At 39.4% G+C, this 17,391-nt stretch overlaps 1 protein-coding gene across 11 annotated transcripts in view; it reads left to right on the top strand.

Annotated features, from left to right (window-relative positions):
• MTA1 (metastasis associated 1) overlaps nucleotides 1-17,391 on the top strand; it is an 87,402-nt gene that overhangs the window by 42,897 nt on the left and 27,114 nt on the right. For all 11 annotated transcript variants that reach the window (XM_049807191.1, XM_049807190.1, XM_049807192.1 and 8 more), the window contains 5 exons: nucleotides 477-576; nucleotides 2,015-2,203; nucleotides 3,324-3,398; nucleotides 10,015-10,073; nucleotides 17,229-17,344. In XM_049807191.1, the coding sequence (XP_049663148.1) occupies nucleotides 477-576; nucleotides 2,015-2,203; nucleotides 3,324-3,398; nucleotides 10,015-10,073; nucleotides 17,229-17,344 (539 nt within the window). The remainder of the gene's footprint in view (nucleotides 1-476; nucleotides 577-2,014; nucleotides 2,204-3,323; nucleotides 3,399-10,014; nucleotides 10,074-17,228; nucleotides 17,345-17,391) is intronic.

Consider the following 17,391-nt stretch of genomic DNA (forward strand, 5'->3'; position numbering starts at 1 on the left):
TAAAATAAAAATTGGTTTTAATTTTACTGAAACTTTTAGAAAAATTCTTGTGTTACTGCATTTTCTTCTGTCCAGTGTTGGCATCTGTCCCTGTACTTTGGACAATGCAGCACTACTCTTGCCATTGTGGAAGAGACTTTTGCCATTCATAAAGCTTGCTTGTGCTCAGTTTCTGTTTAAGTCTGTTGAGAGATAAGGGATAAGAGAGTAGTTCAAAACTCCCCATTTGTGATCCTTGAGTCTTCCACTGTTTCCCCTCCTATGCCTAAGCCTCTTCGGTCATATGAACTAAGCAGAGTAAAGCATTCGTAACAAACCACATCTGAAGAGAATGGTCTCTGGCTCAGAACTAGTGCCAAACCATGTAATCTTGTTACTGAGAAATGGAGTCTGCTGATCTCAAAAAGTGTTGGTTGCGTGTTTATATTTATGCTTGTTTTGCATGCAAAGTTAATGCTCTGTTTAATTTATTTCAGGTCTGTTGGTACGTTTGCCCGAGCACTAGATTGCAGTAGTTCTGTCAGACAGCCAAGTTTGCACATGAGTGCTGCAGCAGCCTCTAGGGACATCACGCTGGTAAGATTTTTAAGAGGACCTTAAGTTTTTGAGAGATGCAAAATATTCACCTCAGCAATAACAGTTGGCAAAGAGAGAGGGGCAGATGGGTTGTAATTGTGGCCTGCTGTGAAGCAGATCCTGCCTTTGTAAAGGAACCCTTTATTTACATATGAAGTAACTTTTTCTGGCCTTGTGCCTCCTATGATCCGTCACGGATAATTCTATGAGATAATGTTTTTTGTTTTGTTTTATTAAAATGTTTTGATGACATGCTTCACAGCCCATCTCTTGCATGGGCTTAGTAGCTGTCTTGAGAAGAATGCAAATGATTATCTGCCTGTTTGCAATGTTATAATGCCAGAATGCCACTCCTCATCACTTCCCCAACACCAGACTGTCACTGGCATCCTTGGGCAATATCGTCTGGGGCAAAAGTTTGTGGTCAGATAAGAAATTTCAGTCAATTCAGTTCTTCTTTTTGATGAGCTCCATTTTAGAGTACCTGAGGAGTGGTGACATTATTAATATTTTATAATCATAAATGATTCTGAGTAGATCGAGGAAAGGGAAAACTTGAACTTCTTTGCTAGAGAAAGTTTAATGAATATTTGAATAAAACTTATGAAGTCTCCAGAGAACTGTTATCAAAGCCTCACCTCATAACTGGAATACTGTGAAATCATATATAGAACAAATTCTGGGATAGAACACTGCAGATTAATTATGCACGTGCACAAAACGTATGATGAAAGGCAAATAACGTCCTGATTAAAACTACAGAAATCAGGAAACAAAGCCAAGCTTTCATTTACTAATACCACTTCCTACCTTGCAACATGTTCTCAGCCCTTGTAAATCACAAGTTGTAGACAGTCATAACTCAGCTTTCTGAGGAGTAATTGCTGCTGGGAGTAGTTCTTTTTTTCCTGCTCGACTATGATGTGTGGCTTGACTTGAATTGTTTTGGGGTTTTCTCGCCTTTGAGGGGACAGCATGCGTGTGTTGCTGCTCTTAAATATTTTTCTTATATGCAATTTTTGTGGATTATTTGACAAAGAAAGTGCCTGGCTAAGCTTATTAGAAAATATACCCTTGGACCTCTGTCTTCATGCCCCATCTGTGGAGGGTACCTAACAGGGCTGCTCAGTCATGGGGTGAGTGGGTCTCCATCCTATGCATTCTCTTAACAGTAGTACTACAGTGATGGTGCTGGTGAGTAGCTAAGTAGGAATTATTCATACGGAAGAGCTCACATTCCACAAACCCCACTATTGTTAGTGAATGTTACACTTGTACGCTGACAATTACAGTGAGTCTGAGGTTGGAACAAGTTTTTACTGACTTTGTTAGGTATAGAATACTGCAGCCACAAATCTTGGTGCAGAATTTTTGTTATTGGTGTTTTCCCCCTAGATGCTTGTCCTTACATTTATCTTTCTCTTTTACAACCATGTAGTTCCATGCTATGGACACTTTGCACAAAAATGTCTATGACATTTCCAAGGCAATCTCTGCGCTTGTGCCACAAGGTGGGCCAGTCCTGTGCAGAGATGAGATGGAGGAGTGGTCTGCTTCAGAGGCAAACCTCTTTGAGGAAGCACTAGAAAAATATGGAAAAGATTTCACTGACATTCAGCAAGATTTTGTAAGTATATAAAATGAGGGCCCACATGGTGACCAGTTCTGATAAGTGATAGAGCTGGTTTACAGCTTGTCTAAACTGTGGTGTTTTTCTTCGTGTTGAAGAGGAGGGCTTTGAACTGGAGTATGTGTCTTGCTATAAATTGGGGAAAGGCAGACCTCATACTGATGACAGCCTGTTGTACAGTCAGAATTTCAAATCACAGATGATAGCTTTTCCTTTAGAGACATTAATTTAAAATCACCTGCTCCACTACAGCTGAGGGAGTATTTAGGAGAATGTTGTGACAGCCTAGCTGCTGTAGATTAATTTGTGTTTGAAGGAGAATAAGTACTGGGCCTTCTGAAACATGAAAATTTAGCCACTTTTACAATGTGATTTCGGAATGGGTCTTTTGAAAGTTTGAAAAAGGAATCTTGGGCATCCAAGGGAAGTGTCCTGTAGTTTGGCCAAAGCTCCACCCTAGGTGCTCAGCCTGCAGATTGAATGGAGCACTGTAAAGAGAGCCAAGTTTCACTGTACCGCTGTTCGAGTCCTCGGGAACAAAACAAGTGGTTTGTGTTGCTTGTGCCATGCTCTAATCTTTTAGACAGAGGGTCTTGGAAACAGCACAACGCTCTCTGTGGTCCTGCGGAAATCCTCGTGCTTCTCATGCAGAGAAAAAAAGCTGGCAGGGCACAATTCTGTTAGTAGTTATTACTTTTTTTTTTTAAATGGGCCAGCTCCATAGAAGCCTAGCAAATCAGAACTGTGCTACTGTAGTTGTGGCTCTTGCTCGAGTCTTTGCTGCACAAGCAGAGAGTCTGAGCCAATGGGCTCCCTTCTGCATTGTGCCTCCCTTGAATGGTTTACTGTGGAGCCAATGCAGCATGAAGATTTACCTGTAACCTGCTCTACTTCTACACTGAAAGCACCATTTTTTGAAAGGGCATTTAATTTAACATGGGTCCCATGTATATCTAATGCCCTTAGGAGATTTAGACACTGATTGCCTTTTTTTGTTAGGAGGGTTAGTAGTTGCAAGACTCTGCTATAAACTGTCTGTCAAAGGAATCCTGTGAATTTCATAGAGGCTGTGTGCCAGCTCCCTGCAATGACTGCTGCTTTTCCTTTATGTCCTTAGCTCCCATGGAAGTCCTTAACAAGCATAATAGAATATTACTATATGTGGAAAACTACAGACAGATACGTTCAGCAGGTAAGAGAGTCGGAATCACCTCTTTCCTTCTAGCAGAAGATGTTTTTCTTGCCTTTGAAACCAAGCATTGTTGCTTTATTCTACCTCTTGGGGTTGAGCCTTTCCAATAGGTGGGTTCTGTTATGATCTGAAGCACTGAACAATCTCTTGTCACTAAACTCATCAGCCATTCCGTAGATACAAACATGTAGCATTGGCATTTTGCTTTCTTCTATGTTTGCTGCTACTTTATTTGTCTGGAGCTTTCAAATGTCTGTTTTGGAATTTAGCAGTTTAAGGAAAGGAATATGGTTAATTTCTGCCTTTAGAGTTCAAGGTCATCATTAACTTCAGTGTTGACTTTTTATTGGAGGGGGTGGGCAGTTGCTCTACAACAGGCACCCATGTTAATTCTCCACCTCTGCCTGCCCATGACTTTGATTGCAGGTGCATGGAGGATCCCCCATCCTCCCCATGCAAGTAAAATGTTTGTCTGGGAAGCGTTGATGGCTCAAATTCCCAGACTTGTTATACTTGAGAATCAACTTTGACTAGTGTTTACAATCATTTTTATCTCTACTTGTTTAAATGCTAAGGATGCTTGGTCCATTAAATAAAGAAAGCACAATGCAAGCAGCATACAAAATGTTGCAGAGTATCAGTTGCTGAAAACTACTTATAATATTTAATGGGAAAATTAATTAAAAAGGGAGAAATATGTAATGGATTTTTCATTATAATTATCAGCATTATGTTTAGGCACCTATTTGAAGTATTAGAAAAAGTGGAGTTATGAAAATGTCCTGCCTTAACTTGCTTCATTGGAAATTCAGCCTGGGATAAAGATGCCTGAGGCACTGACCAATACTTGGCTTGTGCTATATTTGGGCACTTTGGTCTGTAATGTGATTTTTACCATATTCTTTCTGATCAGAACACTGTTTAGATTACAGAGGGATCCTCAGGACAAATGAGAACTTTTTTGCATCAATTCCGTATTACTTTTTAAAAAAAATATTAACTGCATCCTCATTGCAATATTTCCCCAAGTTCATTCTTTGGTTGAAACTTTTCCTTCTGGTAAGGAAATGGGTGGTAGGAAGGTGGGATGGTGGTGGAAGCCGGCATGGGGGGGGGAAAGGGTGCTGGAGAAATGAGGTCATGGTCTTTCCTTCCCCATTGTGAACTGTGTGTATCATTGATACAGTGAGTGCTGCTATACTGTCTGACTACAGGTGTTCAGGAGATGATAGCTGAGTGGCCTGTACTACACTCAATATTTGCACTGAGAGGAATCCATTTATCTTCTTCCCTGCATCTTCTATCTCACCTCACTTCTTTTAGTGATAAAAATCCATCTAGCAATATGGTAGGTATCAGAAGAAGTGAGGAAACTTCTTTAATCAGTCAGTGAAAACTAGAATCTTAGGCTGTTGCATGAAAATGTCACCCCGTGCAGTCAGACCAGCAAACAATAGTAGGAATTCTTGGGAAAGATTAAATGAAAAAGCATCTCCATACTGCTCAGAAAGTCCACAATACATTTGCAATGATGAAGTTCTTTTTCTACCCATCTTGAGGTATGTAACAATGGTGGTGGTGGGAATAAGAAGTAGGGAGCAGGATCGTTGGTGTTCACTCTTGGGTACTGTAGGAGGCAGATTGGAATAGTGTTCCAGGTGTTTGCTTCCAGGCCTATGTGCTGGGAAGGCAAAACATCTGGAGAAAACTGTACCTTGTTTAGTAAATGGTTAAATTCTTTTGCTTTTTCCACTTTCTTGAACTTTCTTATTACATAGACAAAATTGCAGAGGGGATAGTTGCATGAAGATTTTGATTATTTGTTCTTACAGCAATTAAAAAACCCAGCAAACCTACAGTTTCTCATACTGTTTTGCTGTATTCCTATGCAGTGGGTGTTCTATCATGGTTATACTGTACCTTACATGTGCTGCCCAGCAGTGTACCAAGGAGTGGGATTTGGGGAAAACTTCCAATTAGAGGCTCTGCACTTAAGAGATAGTATAAGCCGGACAGGTGGAAATTGCAGTACAGAGATATTGCATCAATTAAGTCTGAACTGAGCTGAAGACCTCATCTCAAGTTCCCAGCTTGTACAAGGAAATAGTACTATTAAACATTTATAAAAAAACCTGGGAGAGCGATCTGTATATCACCACAAAGAAAGCATAGGAAGTTGTAGTTGAAATAATGGTGTATTAAATTTATATTTTACTTGATGTGTGCAAAGTCTTTGGCGAAGTACATCCCTCACCACTTTTTCCATCCGTTTCTTCATAGTGTTTTGTCTGTGTAGATTCTTACCTTAGTCTAATAGCGCATAATGGTTCTGGGTCTAACAGTATTTTTGTACATAAGATACTGAAAATGTTTTAAGTAAGGATATGAAAAGTGTGCATCCTGAGTTATTTAATTTTCACTTGCCCTCCTTCTAAGAGGATGATTAAATTTTATTACAAGGCTGTATGTTATTGTCTTTAAAAAAATACTAATAACTTGCTCATTCTTGTAGAATCTTTGGCTGAATGAACATAAAAACATCCATTTAAACTGTCTACTTCTGTGAGTTACAAAACATAGTAATGAAGTTTTTTGTCATCAGCCAATTGCCTGCTTTGATGAAAAACAGTTAGTTGGGAACTGTTTACATCCTTCTGTGTTTCCTTTGAGACTTTCTTGGAGCAAGAAAGCACTGTCATAATTCTAAAGCAGAAATCCATCTGTTTCTTGCCATTGAGGAAGCTAAATTGTGAGTTGGCTTTAACAGAAGTCCCTTTCTCAGAACTGAACAATAAGGTATACTTACGCTTGGTATACCGAGGATCGAAAGGCTTAATACAGCACTTCTTTGCCTTGTGAGTAGGACACTGTGATTGAGATACATGCAAATTGACTTTCTTTGGAGTATGCACTTGGATCTCTTATCCAGTAATTTTTGTTTGGCTTCAGCTATACCATGCTTTTGAAGGTTACCAGCTTAATTAGGAGTTCAATCATTTCAAGAGGAGGACTGACCCTCCAAGAACAGAACTGCTAGAAGGAGTAATTCTACTGCAATGTCAATGCAGAATTTGTGGTCTGATGTAGGCTCCTGAACATCTCTCCGAAGTGATCCCAAGAGTTGTCCTGTCAAAGACATCCTTTCATAGCTGTCCTGAAGGAGGGAGATGCATTCCAAATTCAGTATCCTGTGTCTTCTTTGAATGCATCCTTTTCTTGAGACAGATTTCCTGTGTCAATTCACAAGAGCATATATTTCTGATTCAGAAAGGTTTGAAATGGCATCCACTGAGTAACAGCTGTTTGGTGGCTTCCTCCAGTGATTTGAAAACTCTTCAAGAGTGATGTTTGGGTGATGTGATGTTTGGGTATGCCTACGTTTTCATTCAAAATAAAGGTTGTGTTCTTATGTAGTTGCGAATTCCAGGGTGATTTTTATTTTTTTTTTTTTAAGATCTTTGAATGCTTCTACTGGTTTGCATATCATGAGAGGAAGTCCTGAAAACTTTAAAATACAACACTTTCCAACTGTTGAGATGCAGCTGAGAAGAACTCAGGACATGGCACTGGCAGATGACTGTTAGAGTTAGTCATATGCTTTCTGAGAGTTGAAGGCTTTAATTTACTTTTTGCATTTTTATTTGTGCTTGAGGAGCATGTAACTCCAAGCAAAAGATCAAATATTATCAGTTTCTACTGTTCTGTTTCTTTTGTGGAAGTGCCATTAGAAAAGTGTAGAAGGAATAGAGAAAATCAGTTTTCATGTATGTATAGTGCTGAAGATACTGGAGAAAGTGGAAGTGCCCTTATAGTTGACTACATGAGGTAGGGAGCTTGAGGGAGGGAGCTCTGGGTAAATCATGATGTGGATAGAAAACGTCTTTATTAAGCCTTCTTTGTACCTAGCCAAGAGCTGTGAGTGACATCTTAATGTACTAGCCTTCATAAAGTACTGTGTTGCTAGCAAAGTAGAAATAGCATCACAGAAATGTTTTTCCACATACGTAGGACGTTTTATCCCTAAACACCTCCTGTTAAGCCTACAGCAACATGGAACTACGGCAGTTTTGGCAAGCAAGTGACAGAGACTGTAGGTACCACACATCAGTGCTGAGATGTGTTGCTGGAGCACAGGCAGCTGGAAACACTTCTCCCAAATGCATCATGGACTAATTACTTTTTCTGTCCCATCTCCCCTGCTTCCCAGCAGCACTTGTATGTTCGGAGTTCTGAAAAAGAATAAACGGTATGAAAGTTCTCTAAATGCAGAAAATGCAATTTATCTTCCCTATCATCAACTAATAAAGGCTTAATATTTGAGGATGTTTGAGGCGTCCCCATGCTGTCTACTAACCCAGTTCTTGCATTGCAGACCTTGAAATACCCCCTGTGTTCCTGGATTTCTTCTGTTACTTCCTTTTTATAAATGTTCACTCTTTAGAAAATGACAATAAACATTTGCTCTGATACATCACGTATTGTAAAACTCTTTCAGGCTCAGTCAGTGGGTAGAATGAAAGATATCAAATCTGGGGAGAAGATATCTAAAGGACAGATGTTTGTACCTACTCGAATGTACAGTGTTTAGTATTTTAATCCCTTGGTCCTTGTTGGATAGACAAGTTGGTAATATCTCCCTTTCATAGATGGGGAAAATATGATGAGGTAAATAAGTATATCCTCTTAAGTTGTGCATATATAAATAACTCAAAGACAAAAGATTTCATTTAGGCCAAACTACTAGAAAAAGTTAGAAATGTTCAGGGTTTTTTTTTGTGGATGAGGACATTCATAACTACATCAGACAACATTAAAAATTTATAATGTAAATATGCTTCAGGCACAAATCAATAACTTGACAAAGGACCTAGCAAAGCATTTTCTCTGTGAAGGGATTATTCTGAAATTGTGCATGACTACATTTCAGGCACCTTTCTTTTGTACCTTCTGGTATCAGTCAGTCACTGTTGGAAAATAGGAAACTCATCATACCTGGTCTATTGATTGCCCACAGCCGCAGGTACTTAGTGCAAACCTCTTCTTACCCAGTACATTGTGGTACCTTCTGAAAACCTTCAATTTTCCTGGTATGCTAGTTTGTAATAAAGGCGTATGCTGTATGTCATGCTCTGCGCTGATCCCCAGGCAGCTGTAGGAGAGGAGGATATCGCTAGGTCCAGGTGACTTATGGCAGTTGTTAGCTCGCACCATGGTCATCAATCACACAGAAAATCTGTGGTGTGAGGTTAACATTCAGCACCAGTTTACTAAAATGTTGCTTAATACCCTAAATTAACCATGTCTCCAAGGCAAATGACTTTATATTGTGGATAGTAGAATATTTCAGCTGCTGGTAATGCTTTGTACTTGCATGAAGCTTTTTCATTCATAGATTTCCAAAACTGTCATAACATAATGACTCTAGAGAGTCCCCTTGGGAGCTTTTGTCAAGAAAACTGCAGCTTTTTTCCCCCACAATCTAGAAATCTAGTGGAAATTAAAAAAAAACCCAAACCGCCAAAAAACTAAACAGTTCTCTACCACTGGAAGTTCCCTGAATTTCCTGCTTAGGTCTCAAGGAAATACAATTCTGGTACAAGGTTCATCAAGCAGTACTTTAAGCTGTTTATCAGTATCTGATGTTGGACTTTTTGTAATTCCTGGGGAGAGTATGAGCTCCATGGCTGTTGATCTGCTAATGTAACTGCCCATGGTAGTCTGCCTGGGGAGGGAAGACCTGGTTTTCAGTCCAGGCTATGGGTGAAACAGCCTCCAGTTCATGAGCAGAAAGGCACATGAGCGTGCATTTTGTGGAAGGATGATTTTTTGGGTAGTGTCTCTCTGGAAGGTAGAGGAGGATTTCTGATGCTGTTTGGAGAACCATTGTCACAGTGCTTTTTGAGGCCCATCATTGGATGCCTTGGTTTCTTATATAAAAAGACTTGGGTAGGGTGGTTTGAAAAATGTTCAACTTTGAATTTGTAGTTTGTATTCAGAGGGAGGGCCTCTTTAGTTCCATCCCTAGTTGCCAGCAAAATGTGTGTTAGTGATTCTTCCAAATCGGTAGGATTGATAAGGATTGTCTCCACGAAAGCTTCTCCTATGTCACTCAGTCTTCAAAAGTGAGGACTATCAACAAAAAAAATCTTCCTTCAAACTCTTTGAATTGGTTCAGCTGTTGAGGAAGTATGATAGAGAAGGTGCATTACTGTATCTTTTATTGTCCAGTTGGTGAATATTATCATGGAGAAGAAACACAAGCTGGTATGTCAGATCTTCCTCTGCAGGGGCAGCAGGGTGGGGGAAAGAAGAGTTGTGGAAGGAACAATGCATGAATGTGCATTGAAGTGAATGGGAATGAAAAATTTGTCCTTATAAATAGTAGATTGTCTTCTCTTTGACTTTTTTGAAAAGCTGTGTACATAGTCATTTGATGCCCACAATTGTTTTCAGGGGATATTTTCCTGTTGGAAAAGGATTTTGTGGTAGCTGCTCAGTGATAGGAAAACTTCCTTCTTGTTTACTAAGTGCTAAAGTTTTTACAGCTATACTTGACTCCTAAGTAAAATAGTCCTTATTTTCTTCTTATTCTAACTTTTTTCTTTTCTTTTTAAAGAAACGATTGAAAGCAGCAGAAGCAGAAAGCAAGCTAAAACAAGTGTATATACCCAACTAGTAAGTATCTTTTGGTATTGTTTTGTTTTCTATTTCGTTGTAGGGCATCTGGTGTAGCAGTTCCCATGGCCTGCCAGTATTATGTATTTGCTTTAATTACGTAATGAGAGACATAGTTGAAAAACACATCAGAGAACTATTAAATTAGGTTACCAATATAACGAACCTTCTGCTGATGCTTGAATAGGCTTGAATTCCTTTGTATTTTAGCTGAGTTAATGCTAACCACCCTGATGCTAACAAAAACAACTAGGAGCCCTGTGGAGAAAACACACGATAGCTTTAGTAGTTCAAAGCTGGCTAGAACAAAGCAGCAGTCCTCCCAGTATGCTTATGCTGCTGCTTAGGAGTGTGTAAAAGACAAAGCTGCTCCCACACACTGACCTTCCACTTCTGGAACACAGGGTGTTTCCTCCATGGGCAGCCGAGGGCTTTTCTGGTTAGGATGCTGTGCTGTCATGTTGCTTGTTTCTTTACTCCTGTATAATGTTCTCATCCTGAAGCAACCGTTACTTATCTTCTAATTTTTATTTTTATATGGACTGGGAGTTGGGGACTTGATAGCAGGTCAGTCAGCATGGTTGTGAACAAAAGGGTAGCTATTTAACTGCTCAGTAACATATCTGTTTCTCTTAATTTTTGTTGTCAGTGGATCACCAATGAATGGTTGTTTCCTAATGTCATTTATATTAAAAATATTTATATATATATAAAAATATGTTAAAACTAACATATATGGTATATAAAAATAATGTAGAGATAAATATATAAAAATTCTTAGTAAAACGTGTTTCTTCTATTGCATTTCCTCTGCATAACCCAAACAACAGTTGTTATAATGTGGAACTTGAATCACCCTTGTCCTTCCTCCTTTCAACTTTTGCTCCCAGATGAATTCCCACGTGTATTATCCCCCTTTACTCTTTTATGCTATCTCCTTTCACGTATTTATGAATTTCTACCATGTGTTCTGTTACTTAAGGTAAGACTAAGTTTTATGTATTTAGCTTGCAAGACTTACCTTACTTCTTGTGAAAATAGAGGATCCTTGATTTCTTTTTTTCTTTGAAATATGTTGATATCTCTCAGGTGAATTTACTAAGAATTAGGTGTAATATTCAGAGTGAAGGCAAATATATTTCTTGTCATGCAATTTCTCAACAATATTGCTTTTTGTGGATGGTGTTACTCTGCAGGGGGACACTGGACATCAAATTAAGCATGAATTCACAATGTGATAAGCTTGTAAAGCAATAGCCAATGTAGTTTGGACTGCAGATGCAAAAGAATATTGCAGACAAGAGAGTCTGGTAATCTTGCTGTTGCTCTTGAATTATAATGTATGTAGGTAGGGCTTTGTATTTGAAAGGCTCTGGTGCTCGTTTGATGATGACGGCTGTCTGGAGTGGTTTCTTATCCCTCAACACTGTATCTCAGCAAGATAATACTTGTTGCTATCTAGAGAATATAATCAAATCAGCAACTTACCTCTCTACTTCAGGAAAAGACTTCTGTCTCTCTGCCCGTGTAGTTGCTATTCTTGTCTCTTGCTTTGATTTCCAGTCACGGTTGATTTTTGTGAGTGTTATACCTTAACTTACATATTGGTTAATTGATAAAATGGGTGTCCAATTTTTCTCCTCCTTAAATATCCATGTCAGGAAAAGTAGCAATTGCATACATGACTTATTTAATCCCACATGAATGCTTCTACTGCTTTTTTGCTATTAATACCTCCAAATGTGGCAACAATTAAGTATTTCTAAGATTTTTGGATTATTCCTACTCAAGTTTCAGTACAAGGTCTGGCACGTAGGGAATGTATTGCATCTACATTATCTTTTAACCCAGAAGAAGATTATATTCTTGGCTTGTAATAGCAATACATGGTGTAGGAATCTAAATATCAATGTTATTGATTTGTCCTTATCGTGTTACTGAGCCCATTCCTGTTTCGAGGCTTGAACCATAATGATTCACTTGTCACCTTGAAGATAAATTACTTGATGTAGGCTGTCACAAGACCTACGCAGAAGTGTATCAGCTGATTGAGTGAAACCTATTCTAACAATAATTGGTGTAAAATTGTTTGCAAAGAGAGACCCTGGAGGATATCAGACTCAAACAATTTTATACCCCCCCCCCCCCCCCCCCCCGCTGTCTTCCACTGATAGGACTCTTGTTTGTTCCTGTGATGTTAATAGGAAAATCTAGGGAGTGGGGAGGAAAATATTAAGAAAAACAATAGAAGCGGTCATTTCTCATACTACACAGTGAAAAACAACAGCTCTACATGAAGCTTTAGAGTTGGTATTTTTTAACTTGAGACTGTGCCCCAAATTTATAATGTGGGTAACTGAAGCATGGAGAGTCATACAGGTGATTGATGTGAGGTTATGAAGTCCTAAACCAATGTCCTAGATACTGGAAAAACATTTTTGTTCTAGATATTGGACAGACATTTCTGCGCTCCTTCCAAGAACAACCCTGGTTTTGGGACAGACCTCTGTAGGTGACGTGACTGAACCCAATGTTTGTACGCATGGCTTTGTTATGCATCCCTTAAGTTGAAAAGCACTAATATGCTTTCCTGGTGAAAGGAAAAAGTATAAAATCAGTTGAGTTCTGTGTTCAGGAAATACTGAAAAAAAAATCTTTTCGTTGTTTTCTGTAGCAATTTCTCTGTCAGTGGGAGTAGTGTTAAATAAAGCAGCAGCAGAAGCCTGAGTGCACAGAGATTCCATGTTCGCACACACTTCATCCTGTCATCCGCCAGCCTGAATGCAGGGCTCGGAGACCTTTCTTGTTGCAGATGTAGTCTCACAGTCTCTTTCTTCTTCTGGTGTGTACCCAAACATATTCTTCAAGCTGTTGTGGAAGTCATATTCTGGTTTTACTGATCTTACGGGCATCATATGTGCTAGTTACTTGCTTCTTTGTGATGACGATCTGGTTGTGTAGCTGGTGCTTTTTGGCATTAGGACATCTGCAAATCATGAAGGCTGGGACATACAATTTTGTGTGGCTTTTCTCTCTTTTGTTTTGATCTAAGTGATACCAGAAGGGCTAAGAACAGAAAGGGAAGAATGAAGTGCTCTATACAATCCTCAGTCTCCAAAATGTATTGATGTAAAATGTAAATTTTAAATGTACATCTGTAAATGTAAATTAATACATTCTACTTACAGTATTTTATCTGAGAATTTCAAAGTGCTTTTACAAGCTGCAAACGCTGCCTCGCAAACATTTGTAAAGTAGGGCAATAATATTCTCCCTACCCTGCCTCTTTTTTTAAGTGAATAGGGAAACTGGAGGAATAGGTCAAAGCTTTGAATGACTACAAGGGGTGGCTGCTTAACAAGCTGAAGATAATTCCTTTGTCTGTTTCTTGGTTGTCCTCTGCCTGAGGAACAAGACTTTTTTTCCTTCCCTGATCAATTGTGCTGAGGTACATTGCAGCATGGAAAACTTAAAGGTGTAACACTGTTCCTTCTTTTGTAGCTGTGCTAGTTAAAATGGCAATCTTCAACATTTTGTTGGAGAAAGCTTCTCATTTTCAAAAAGCATTGTTCAGCAGTCATTAAACCTGTTCTTAGAAGTGGGTATTTACAGTAGCCTGGAGAGTTATGATGAGAGCTCACTTCTCTGTTGTCTGGATAAGGAATCCAGACACTTGCATTAGATTCCTAGAGGTAGATGGCACAAATGTTCCTTACAGAGGGTTTTAAATTGTTTTTATTTCTGAGGCTTTATTTCTTAATTGTTCTGTTGCATCTGGCACAATTATGTTTTTTCAATAACAGGAAACATTCACTGATGGTTTTAAGTTTATAGTTATTTTTAACAACTAAAATTTTATCACTGTGCTGTGGGTCAAGTGCTAGCCTGTCATATAGTGAACGGATTTCAGTGTTCTGCGTGGCTCAGGACTATATTCAGGTTGGGGTTTTTTTGGGCAGGTGCCTTGGTCCATGATGGCTGGCTTCCAGTACCTTTCTGCATGTGCTTTATCACCTTAATCTCTTCAGCTGAGACTGATCTCCTGCAGAATACAGCCCAGAAATCTGCACTTTGAGATCCCTCTTCTAGCATAACTGACTGCTCCACTGCAGTTGAAACCCATTTAAAAGGTTTCCATTCTTGATGTAAGAACTGGAAATGGTAGTTTACTGCACCATCAATATTCTCGCTACCTTATTTGCATCTTTCACTTCAGCTTCATTAATTGCTTAATGATTCATCCAGTTATTCATCTAATTCTCTTGTTAATAGTTGTAGCAGGCTTTGGTAATATCAAACAAGTTTAATTAACATATCAACAATTAAGAGCTTTTTGCTTCTCATATGATGAAAACATTAGCTGCCTAAATTTTATTGTTACTGCCTCTGTGAAACTTGACCTTACCTTTGGAGTAGGACGCTTTCTGGTACTTGTTGCAGCTACATTAATTGCAGCATTCCAAAATCCTGAAGTGAAGTTATTGCCCCAACTACAGCATGTTACTCCTGGTGATCAGTGTGATTTGGTGATCAGCTTTCACCCATGCATCCCTTTCACTTGTGTTTGAAATACAAGTTTGATAAGGGTTATAGAGAGGACAACCGGAGTCAGGCCATCACCCTCTTTTCTGCACAGGGTCTTAGTGCTTTGGCTGTGCATGCCAATGCATGCAGTCTTGTTCTCAACTTACTGTTTACAACCAGACACATCAGGGTTTCCCGGTATGCTGCTCAAAAAACCCCAAAACCTTTTTATGTGCTTTACTGATGGATTTCAGACTCCTTTACCACCTTTTTCAGAGGATAAATCAATGTATAGAAGGGAACAAATGTGCCCGATGTTGAACCGTAAGACCTTAGTTTTCTTTACTTCAGTCTTTTTGCTCTGTCTGTTGAGCAACGCTGCTTCTAACAGTGTGCATCTGTGACAACTGTTTGTTTTGCAGCATCTTGGTAGTGTTTGCACTTGGAGTTTGCTAGTGACTCATTGGCAAAAGTTCTTTTGCAGCAGGTTACTATAGTGACATCCCAGAGCAAAATGCTGGGTAGCGTGAATGTACCCTCTTTCAACTTTCCCTTTGTTAAATGTGTCTGCAGATCTCCTGCCATCTGTGGTGTCAGAACTTTGTGCCACTCTAATAAGCACCCTGAAACACTTTAATCTTTGTAAGAGCCGGGCAAATTAATAAGCAAAAGGAGATGAAAACCTAATCAAGCTTGTTAATCTAAATGCCTTTATGGTTTTTTTTCTCTTCTCTGCTTCTTTGGGGCTTTGTATGGGCTGCTCAGTGTACTGAAGGAACAAACTATTTACAGTGTTTCTGTGCCAGTTAGGCTCCTAAGCTTTCTCTTCTGCAGAAAGGCCCTAAACTTTACAGCGAGGAGCACCATTAGAATGCTGTCAGAAGTTTTTCCTGGACTGGGCAAATACTCTCTTACCTCCTTATGCAACATGTGTGTGGTTCTTGTGGGTCATTCACAGCATAATCTATTTTATCTGTATAGAAATGGAGCTTCACTGAGCTCTGTATCTCAGTGCCTGATCAGACATTTTCAGATGAGGAAAAGGATGACCTTCTGGCTTCTAGGGCAGTGTAAGCTTTCCAGTGGTGTTTGGGTTTGTTCTGGAGCTGGGAGGGACAGTTGTCTTCAGAGTCCAGTCACTTGGATCTCCTTTGCATTCAGGGGTCATTGCTGAGAACATGAAACTTAATATTGATGTCCCATTAGAAAGAAATTAACTTGGCCATATTCCCACAGTGCTGTTTTTGCAGCACTAGCTGGGGTGAAAAGTACTAAGTATTCTGGGTCACTGAAAACACTGTGACTCCCGTGTCAGTGTGCAACTGATGTGTAAGCCATTTAAAGATACTTCTTGAATGAGTGGATTCCAAATCATGGGTTTATTAATTGGAAGTAAAAGCAATGTGCCCACTCCCTTTGATCTTCAGGTAAGAGAATATGAGGGAAATGTAATCAGCACTACAATTTGGGCTTACGTTCCAAAGTTGGCACCAAAGGCTGCCTACTTTTTGTTGCTCCTATAAGCTGAGCTTCTAACGGCACCTGGGAGTCCTTGCGTGTTTTATAAGCTCCTTGTGTATTCTTGTCTGAAACTTCTCGTGTGACTTCTCCCATCTTCCTCCATTCCCCAGGAGTCTTGTCCCTGCAATATTGATTCCCTGTCCTTCTTGTTCCCTCCCATGCCAAGAATTTTTTGAATGCCTCATTTTCCCCTTCAGACACCTCTTCCTCTGCGGAGATTTTGTACTATTCCATGTTGCTCTCTATGCCAAGGTTTTGTTTGCCCTTCCGTTCTCAGCTCCTGCCAGTAGCTTTTTTTTTTTCTTTTTTCCCCTGAGTCAACATTTTTAAGAGAGTATAGGGATGAGCTGAGGTGATTCAAAAGTTGTTATATTAGAATGTATTAGTGACAGCCATCAATGCGTTTCTTGCTGTATGGATATTAGGCTTTCAGACTTCTTCCATTTAGTAGAAACCTAAATGCCTTCTGTTAGAAGCACAGACCATAGTTTAAGACTCGCCAGAAGGCTCATATTAATGAAAATCTCTGTGTATATGCGATGTCCGAAGATTTTGTTCAACGTGTGTGTTGGGTATGCTTGTTCAAATTGTGGCTACGTGATGCAAACCTTTCCAGTAAGACAACATGGAAATATTTGTGACTGTAGTCTAGAGTTATATTTTCCTGAATAAGGCAGGGCTTGCCCTTTCTCTACCTACCCGTCCTGCGCTGTCCCCCAGCCTTCTTTTTGGAGATTTAAGTGAAATATCTCTCATGTTGAGGACTGAGAGAGATCTATAGGTGAGATCTTTTTGTCACCTGGATTAGAATGTCTGGGATAGTAAGATACCTACCTGGCCTCCCTGGTTTATTGTTCTTAAATGGTTTTGGACTCTTGAAAATGGCATCTAACTATTATTATAGTTATTTTTATTATTGATGTTACTTAAGTATTACTGGAGACAGGGTGTTCATGGAAGTCAGATTGCTGGTAAGTACAGCTTGTTCTGGAAGCCACACGATGAATGAAATTTAAATCTTCAAATGTTTTGGGCCATACTTTTGAAAGTCAAGTAGGAAATTGCATGCCTCAATTAATGTTTGTCCTCCTCTTTGCTTTGTGTTTTAAGTAACAAGCCAAACCCCAACCAGATCAATGTAAATAATGTCAAACCAGGAGTGGTAAATGGTACTGGAGTGCAGGCACAGAACACGGGAGCAGGACGGGCCTGTGAAAGCTGTTATAGTAAGTGACATGCCAGTATGGCAGTTGTGCATAGAGAGTGTGAGTGC

This window comes from Accipiter gentilis, chromosome 8 (assembly GCF_929443795.1).
Source record: "Accipiter gentilis chromosome 8, bAccGen1.1, whole genome shotgun sequence".
In the NCBI taxonomy this organism is placed as follows: domain Eukaryota; kingdom Metazoa; phylum Chordata; class Aves; order Accipitriformes; family Accipitridae; genus Astur; species Astur gentilis.